Source organism: Camelus bactrianus, chromosome 10, assembly GCF_048773025.1.
Source record: "Camelus bactrianus isolate YW-2024 breed Bactrian camel chromosome 10, ASM4877302v1, whole genome shotgun sequence".
Lineage (NCBI taxonomy): Eukaryota > Metazoa > Chordata > Mammalia > Artiodactyla > Camelidae > Camelus > Camelus bactrianus.
In genome coordinates this window covers 14258657-14267243 of record NC_133548.1, presented here as the reverse complement: position 1 = coordinate 14267243, position 8587 = coordinate 14258657, and the positions used below count along the sequence as shown (strand labels likewise).

Genomic DNA, 8587 nt, shown 5'->3' with positions numbered 1-8587 from the left:
CCCACTGAGGGAGGCCATGGAGTCCCACTTACAGGTGTTGACACCAAGGTAGGGGGTGAAGGCGGTGGCTGCATTCACTCGGGTGCCCTGGCCGGGGCAAGGGACAGGGAGGGGGGGATGCTGGAGTTGGGGAAGCTGAGCCCAGGACAGGGACAGAACCAGCACACTTCAGAGGCCGTGCTGGGGTTCCCAGGGTGGGGGGAGTCAGTGGGATCACCAAGGAGAGCACAATGGGGGTGCACCCAGACACTCAGGATGGCAGCTTAGAATCTAAGGCTAGCCTGGAGGCATTGGGACCAGAAGGAGGGGAACTCCAGATGGCAGCCAGTGGTTCTGTGACTGAGCATGTCCTCTCGGGGGAGGTGACAGGAAGAGGACAGTAAAGTGCTTTTGCTGGAGGGGAAGTGCGAACTGATGGAGAGTTCTGAAGGGCTGCTGCTTTGAAAGGCCATTCAGGGGGCGGTCACAGCTACTGAAGACAGCACAACTAGATTTTATTCACAGTCCTGGGTCTGAATCCTAGTTATGCCACCTAAGAGTTATGCAGTCTCGGCCCAGTTGCTCAAATGCATCTATAAATTGAGGCCAGCCTACTGGCGGTTATTGAGATTAACTAGATAAAATTATGCACAAGACCCACATAGCATGTGGCCCAGGGTGAGCCCTCCATGAACGGTGAACCACACTAGGTCAGGTCCCAGGTGGGGGAGCTGGAAGGCTGGTAGACAGAAGACTGGCAAGATCCTAAAGGAAACTGACAGGATATGGGGCCCAACAGGGAGGGGCGCTGATGGCAGAATGGAGGGGTGGGGTGGAGAACACAGCATGACCAGTAGTGAGGCCTAGAAGGGCTCTCAGAGTGGATCTTGCTCAAGGTTTCACTTTCAGCCAGAGGAAACGGGCCCTCAGCGCTAAAAGCGATGTGCAGAGAAACAGGAGGCTTGGGGGCCAGGAAACAAGGGAGCAAAGACCCAGAGCCTGGCTTTATAAGGAAGTTAGGCCAAGAGCCAGAGAACCAAGATTCAAAAAGAAGGGAAAGACTAATGTGGCTTCTTTTAGGCCCCTCATTCTAGAGCAGTGTAGCCACGGGCCTCAAAAGCTCAGAGAGGTGGGGCAGGGAGTTTGGAGAGAGAGGGGTCTGGAGGGACATGGTGGGGGAGGCCAGAAGACCCCGGGGAGCAGCTGTAGCAGACACCCAGCCCTCCCAGAAGGCCTCACCCTGACAACTGGTTTGAGGTCCATGGATGTCTCTGGTTTCCAGGCAGCACCACTTGGGGAAGGAGCCTCCTGCATATGCCCCCACTCTCCTACCCAGAGCCCAGGGAAGGCGGGACAGACTGTGGCAGGAACCCGAAACCATCCTTTATTACGAATTTTAACCAGCAGGAGACCAGGGAGCAGGTGTGACGGGCAGCCTCCTAGGCGTAGTACTGCAGGTTGGCTTTCTTCTTGGCCTGTACCTCCAGGATGCCCTCCATGTAGTCCTCGTGGGTGAGCTCTGTGGCGCCCCTTCGCAGTGCTATCATGCCCTGCACCCAGGACAGACAGGCTCTAGGGTGCCTCCCTGCAACCCCGGCCTGGCTCCCAGAGGCCTCTGCCTTCTCAGCCTCTTCCTCTCAGCAGCCTCCACCAGCCAGATGCCCTCATCCTGTCCAGGGAAGGGGGCATGAAACACCCACCCACCTCAGCCCACCACTCACCGCCTCCACACACACAGCCTTGCACTGGGCCCCGTTGAAGTCGTCCGTACAGCGGGCCAGCTCCTCATAGTTCACATCAGGACTGAGGAGTGGGGAGACCATGCAGGACTCAGTTACTTATGGGGAGTGGGTGGGAGGAGCAGATTTCTTCCCACATGCCCCCATCAAGCAGCAAGGTCAACCTGCTGTGATCAAAGGCAAGTCCCTTCCCCACTGTGCCTTGTTCTCTTCTCTGGACAAGATGGGGAGAGGAAGGGAGGTAGGTCAAAGCAGGTTAGACCAGGTTATTTCTAGTGTCTCTTGAACTCCAGCCTGCTAGAAATCTGCACCTGAGAATCCTGGGATGGATTCAGCCTGAGGTGGGGGAGCAGGAGGTTGTGGAGACAAGACAGCCCCCAGTCCGGCTCCCAAGCAGCACGGGCCCTGCATCAGCACAGCGCTGCTGCCGCCACTTACTGATCTCGTGCCAAGCATCGCACTTGATGTTGCCACAACCCCATGAGGTTGGAGCCCTTATCCCCAAGTCCCAGAAAAGAAAACCGAGGCTTAGACACCACCTGCTGACAGTCACACAGATCTGAACCCAGGTCCATCTGGCCCCTGGCAGGATTCCCCTGGGCCATGTTGGGCTGTGCTCATCTGCTGGGGCAGGGGAGGCCAGGAAACTTGAGGGCCTCCAGCCTGCATGCCTATAATCATAGAGGAGGATATGTGTGTATGTGTCAGCGGGAAGGTGAGCAGGTGGACTCTAAGGAGCAGAGCACCTAGAATTATAGCCTGGGCCCCAGCAAGGTGCTATGTCAGGCACCTGGGGAGAAATGGATGCCGGCACATGGAACTGCGCTGTGAATGAGACATGGAAGGCGGAGGCCTGGGGAAGCTCAGCACAAGGAGGACAGAGGCGGCTCTGCTGCTGCGCCTGCAGGTCTCAGTGCCTCGCCCGTGTCCTTGCCCACCTGACATTCATCTTCCGGGAGTGGATCTGCATGATTCTGGCCCGGGCCTCCTCATTGGGCATCGGAAACTCGATCTTGCGGTCCAGGCGGCCTGAGCGGAGCAGGGCAGGGTCCAGAATGTCCACCCTGTTAGTGGCTGCAATTACCTGAGCAAGGAGAGAAGCAGCCACATGAACTGAAGAGGAGGGGTTCACAGACAGGCAACAGTCATGGCCATGACAGGCAAAGAGGCAGCCTAGGGGCCAGGTCAAATGGCAGGGGAGATTCAAGACAGAGCCCAATTCCAAGTCCAGCCACACCAGCTAGATGACAGAGAAGAACCCTCAATCTCTAAGCCCCGTGTTCTTCATCTGTGAAGTGATGGCAATACTCACCTTTACTTGAGTGTTGGGCTGGAACCCATCCAGCTGGTTCAGAAGCTCCAGCATCGTCCTCTGCACCTCTCGGTCACCAGCCTTCTCACTGTCAAAGCTGGGGCACACAGGAGGCCCGAGACACTGGTGAGGCCATGGCTCGGGAAGAGCCCTCCCTCCACTACCAGAAGCCCAACCCAACCCAATCCATGCAGGGCAGGGAAAAGGCTCACTCAGCCTGGGACCCCCAGCCCAGGGTCTAGCACAGAAATGGTGTCAGACTGGACAGACTCCGGGGATCAGGTGGCGGGCTGAGGATAAAACCGTGAGCAAAACCCTGGTAGTGCCTGGCCTATCCCCACTGAGGAACCTGCCGTACAAACTGAGCTAAAGCTTAGAAATACAGAGATCTGGCCCAGACTTGGCACGTAAGGGGGAGCTCAAGCAGATGTCCTTGAGGAGGTGTCCCTCAAGCTGAAATCTGAAGGCTGAAAACACATCAGCTGGCCAACCAACCAATGGAGAACAGAGAAAAAGGAAAAGCACATTGCAGAGAAGAAACAGCAGGTGCAAAATCCCTCCCACCAGAGTGGGCCTGCAAACTGAGGGGATGCTGTGGAGGGAGCCCAGGGGGAGGGGGGAGGTTAGGGCAGGGATAGGATGAAGCTGGAGGGGAAAAGGGCAGACACATGGGGGCCTGTAGGCCACGGCAAGCCCAGTATCTATCCCAAAGAGCTATGGGGAGGCCCAGGAGGGGAAAGCAGGATCTGTTTGAGGGACTATGAGGGCAGGTGAGTAAAGTTTTAAAGGGAACATGTTGGCAGTTGTAAGGAAAATGGATGGTCAGGAGAAAGAAATGAAGCAGGGAGCTAATTCGAAGATAATTTAAGAAGTAGAACCACAAGAATAGAGCTGCCACCATCCCAGTGGGAGAAGGGACCAGGGTGGGAGAGGTGGAATTTAGAACAACCCCCTCGATGGCACTCAGCACCCCCTTACCGCTTAGTGCCGATGGCATCCAGCTCATCAATGAAGATGATGGACGGAGCCTTCTCCTTGGCCAGGGCAAAGGCGTCCCGGACCAGTTTGGCACCATCCCCAATGAACATCTGCACCAGCTGGGGGCCAGCCAGCTTCAGGAAGGTGGCCTGGAGTGGGGGTGGAGTTGATAGAATCAGGCCAAAAACGCCATGAGAGGCCCCCTTGCTTTGAGCCCATCTGGCAGAGCTTCAGCTCCTGCCCAACTCCTCATCCTTCCCAAAGCACTCACCTTGGTCTGTGCAGCACAGGCCCGGGCCAAAAGGGTCTTCCCTGTACCTGGGGGTCCGTACATCAGCACCCCCTTTGGAGGCTGGATCCCCAAGTTCTCAAACTTCTCCTTGTGGTTCATTGGCAGGACAATGGCCTCCACCAGCTGCCAGGAAGATGTCCTGGGTGAGTGAGGAGAGTGAAGCCCTGAGGGCTCCTATAGCCCAATCCTGAATGGCTTCAACCCCTATCTGCAACCCTCCTACTCCAATCCAGGGACACTGCCCTCTCCTTCCTCCAGCGACACAGAATGCTTGCTCCCACCAAGTCTGGCTATGGACTCCCCAGGAACAGCAAGATTTTGGGGAAAGACACTGGGCTAAAAAACAAGGAGCCAGAGTTCCAGTCCTGGCTCTGGCCCTAACCTTCCATGATCCTGGGCAAGTGATTCAATCTCTCCAGATCTCAGTCTCCTAAACTGTTACATGCCCTCCTCCTTCCCTCCCTAGAATGCTATGAGGATAAGGCACATTGGGGGAAAGTGCTCTGGTCAATGAAGTAAAGAAACACAAAGGCCTGGTGAGGCTGCCATGCCTCGTGCCTCGTGTCTCCCTCACCTCCTGAATCTGCTTGTCCAGGCCCCCGATGTCACTGTATTGCTCTGTGGGCCTCTCGTCCACCTCCATGGCCTTCACCCGTGAGTCATACTCTGTAGGCAGGGTCTCCAGGATCAGATAGGAGTCTTTGTTCACACCCTGGGGACACAGCATGAATATTTCAGATTTTCCCCAGCTCAAGTGGCTGGATGACATGTGTCTACAGAGTGAAAGGAAAGATACAGGACTGGGTGACACAAGAATCAAAGAGCAGGCAGACAGGCTTTCAGACTCTCCAGGCTGCTCTGCAGACATTCAAGATCAACAGTGACCTGAGCCTAGGGCAGGGGCTCAGCCAGGCAGTGGGAGAAAGCTCACTGGAAAAGCCCTGCCCAGGCTGACACATCACTCACCACCAAGTCTCCTGGCTTCAGCTTTTCAGCATCCACCAACCCAATCACAGGCAGGAAGTATGTCTGTAGGAAAGATTTCAGGTGCGGCCTCAGTTACTACCTTCAATAAGGCTCTCTAGTCCTGTCCCACATCCACCCCTCACCCTCCTCACCTGTCGTGTAGAGGTTTTGATCACTGCACACTTGCCCTTCCTCTGAGAATCCAGGTCAATATTGGCACCATCTTCCTCTTGGTCGTTGGGATCAACATCCAGAAGCTGGGAAAGGAAAAAGCTCAGATCAAGGGGCCCTGCTCAGCCTCTTGCACTCGCCAGAGCCCAATGCTTCTGAGGCCAAGACAATCTCAACACTCAGAGGGCCAGCCATCCCTACCTCACTCCTTGGACTAGCCCTGAGCTCAGCAAAGGTGTGGTTAATAAGCCAGGAAATTGGTAAGATCTCTGTTCAGGTGTTGCTTCTCTGCAAAGAGCTCATTACCCCCAAGGAAAAAGAACCAGTAGAAAAGGAAACGTGTGGCGCTTCCGAGGCCTTTGCAGGCCTTACATATCCCCCTGGAAATGCACACTAGAGAGGAGACCCTAGGTGGTACAGCTCTTACATGCAGTATAGGCCTCAAAACACCCACCCACTCTTTCCCCAGTGGTCCCATCACAGGCTGTCTCCTCTGACCCCCTCTTCCCCTCCACATACACACACACCTCGATGACGTTGGAGACCAGGTACGGCAGAGTCTTGTTCACTTTGATTTTCTCACTATTCTCTTTGATCTTGTCCTTCATGGCTTGGAGTTCATGGGTGACTCGCAACACTTCACTCTTCATGATCTGGGATCAGGGTGAGTGGAAGAGAACGTTCAGCCTTAGCTCAGCTAATCCTAGGGCCTTGTAACTGGTGAGATCCAGGCTGCCCACGGGATCCTCCCATGCCCATTCACTCAGCTTGTAGACTTTCTAAATGCTCAGCCTGTGTCCACAGCCAGAAGTCAAAACAGGAGGCCAGTCTAGAAACCTCCTGGTGAAGTAGTTGTAGTAAAGGGAAAAGAGCAAGACTCTGAGTCAAGCAAATGTATATTTTAGGTTCTGCCTTCTGTTACAGGCTGCGGACTTCACCTCAGTAAAAAACCTCCCGGAGCCTCAGTTTCCTCATTTGTAAAATGGGGATTTCTTAAAAGGATTCCCAAGAGAAATGCTTAAAGACCTCCTTGAGAAAGGTGGTCTGATGATTTTTCCTCTCAGCATGGTCGCCCACCACCCTGTCCCTCTTCTGGTCCCTTTTAAAGCTCTTTTTTTCTCTTCTCCTGGTCCGGGGAGGAAACCGCGGTCCCCACGCCTCCCCTAGGTAGGCCGAGAACGTGAGGGAGGCAGCTGGGATCACCAGGGCCCGCCGTTGGGGGCTTCACTGCCCGCAATAGGGGCTGTGCGCCCACCTTGATTTCACTGTCCAGCAGCCGTGTGCGCTGGATGATCTCTTCTGTGGACATCTTGAGTACCTCCTCCCCGATTCCATCTTGCTGTTAAAACAAAAATGTTTTTTTTTAAACTCAGGACTGCAAGGTTTCTTTAAACCCAGGGTAGTTAACTGAGAGAGATCCTGTAGCCAGCCGATTCACAGCCTCAGTTTCCCCGCCCATAAAGCCAGAGTGGGGGAGTCGGGACCCCTGCCCATACGCCAAGCGGCCGCAACGCTGAGACCTGGCTAGACTTGACCGCCCCAGCCAGCGTCTCCCCTCCCGCCAAGGGCGTCTCTCCGCTGCCCCGGCTCCAGGACCCCCAGCTCTCCCAGCGCGCACCTCAGCCTCATCCCACACGGTCGCCATCTTCTCCTGCCGAGTCACTGGACTCTCGAGTTCCGGCGGCAGATTCATTTCCTGGGGGAGAAGGCCGAAGGTCAGACTGGGCAGGAGCCGGAGCGAGAGATTAATATTTTCTCTCTTAACGCCTGCTCTTGACTAGTGGCAGCCCTTCTTCTCCAAGTCTTGGCTCCTGACGGAATTAGCTGGGGCCGCGCTGCCAGAGCGAATCTGCTTCTTCAATTCAAAAGACGAAGCGCAGGCCACAGGACCCGCCCCCACGGCTCCTGAAACGTTCCCGCCCTTGTGCTGTATTTGCGAGAGCTAGAGGTGGACGCGCTATTGGCTGGCACGCGCAGTGGGGCGGGGCCTGGATGTAAAACCAGAAGGGGAGGGAGAAAAGGCCAGAGTGCCGAGCGCCCTTGGGAAATGTAGTCTTAATCTGGCAGCTAACTGAAATGGCCCTTTTGCAGGGGTCTTTCAACATCAGAATCTGGCCCAAGGGGTGGTAGAGTAAATGCTTAGCATGAACAAAGTCCTGGGTTCAATCCCCAGTACCTCCTCTAAAAAAATAAATAAATAAACCTAATTACCTCCCCCCCCAAAATAAATTAAAAAAAAAGAATCTGGCCCAGTTAGGAATTCAGGGGTTCCCTAAAGTGGATGGGCCTCATCCAATCAGTTGAAAGCCTGAATAGAACAGAAAGGCTTACCGTCCCCATAGATGGAGGGAACTCCTTATGCCTGACTGCCTTGAGCTGGGACATGGGTCTTTTCCAGGCTTAGAATTTGAACTGAAACATCACCTCTACTTGTTTCTTGCACCTGCTGGCTTTCAGACTAGAATTTTCACCATAAGCTCTCTTGGTTCTCAGGCCTTCTGATTCAGACTGAAACTAAGCCATCAGCATTCCTAGGTTTCTAGCTTGACAATTTACTCTGCAAACCATGGAGGTTTCCCACTTCCATAATTGTATGAGACAATTCCTTATAATAAATCTCTTTACAGGTACATATATGTATGTCTCCTATTAGATCTACTTCTCTGGAGAACCCTGACAAATATACTTCTTAAAGTCTGTTTTGTTTTTGCTTTTGTTTCTTTAATGGAGGTACTGGGGATTGAACCCAGGATCTCATGCATGCTAAGCATGCGCTCTACCACTGAGTTATACTCACCCCCACCAAAGTCTGTTACTTTGAAAAATGTTAAATATATTAAAAAGTTGAAAGACTAGACAATGAATATCTGTATATCTTTCATCTAGATTCACAAATTTTGCATTTGCTTTTGCTCTATGTGTGTATATGCTTTTTTCTGGACCATTTCGAAGTAAGTTGCAAACATCATGACATTTCACCCCTAATATTTCAACTTACCTCTCCTAAGAATAAAGACATTCTAATATGTAACTACAACACATTATAGCAACACTGTCATACCTAAAGAATGTAACATTTGGTGCAATAATATCTAATATACCATCCATATTTAAATGTCTTCACTCATCTCCATAACATCCTTCCTGCCT

At 53.3% G+C, this 8587-nt stretch overlaps 1 protein-coding gene across 2 annotated transcripts; it reads right to left on the bottom strand.

Moving 5' to 3' along the window:
- Nucleotides 1-1338: 1338 nt before the first annotated feature.
- PSMC3 (proteasome 26S subunit, ATPase 3) lies at nt 1339-7281 on the bottom strand. 2 transcript variants are annotated; one of them, XM_010964549.3, is made up of 12 exons: nt 7056-7278; nt 6693-6776; nt 5965-6090; nt 5419-5523; nt 5267-5329; nt 4875-5012; nt 4280-4423; nt 4009-4157; nt 3031-3127; nt 2657-2802; nt 1701-1782; nt 1339-1529 (listed from the first exon to the last, which is right to left on the bottom strand). In XM_010964549.3, exons 1-12 carry the CDS (start codon nt 7128-7130, stop codon nt 1419-1421), a joined length of 1320 nt encoding a protein of 439 aa, XP_010962851.1. In that variant the 5' UTR covers nt 7131-7278; the 3' UTR covers nt 1339-1418. The 2 variants fall into 2 exon arrangements, with proteins under 2 accessions (XP_010962851.1, XP_045379710.1); XM_045523754.2 differs by lacking the exons at nt 1339-1529; nt 1701-1782 and adding an exon at nt 1530-1648 and having other exon boundaries at nt 7056-7281.
- Nucleotides 7282-8587: the final 1306 nt, after the last annotated feature.

What these genes read in the sequence shown, in the direction of transcription:
- PSMC3 (XM_010964549.3), bottom strand. Translation starts at nt 7,130, where the DNA reads ATGAATCTGCCGCCGGAACTCGAGAGTCCAGTGACTCGGCAGGAGAAG. An exon ending in TGCTGGACAGTGAAATCAAG is followed by an intron (nt 6,091 to 6,692) that starts GTGGGCGCACAG and finishes CCCTGATCCCAG; the next exon opens with ATCATGAAGAGTGAAGTGTT. An exon ending in AGCCCAACACTCAAGTAAAG is followed by an intron (nt 2,803 to 3,030) that starts GTGAGTATTGCC and finishes CTCCTTGCTCAG; the next exon opens with GTAATTGCAGCCACTAACAG.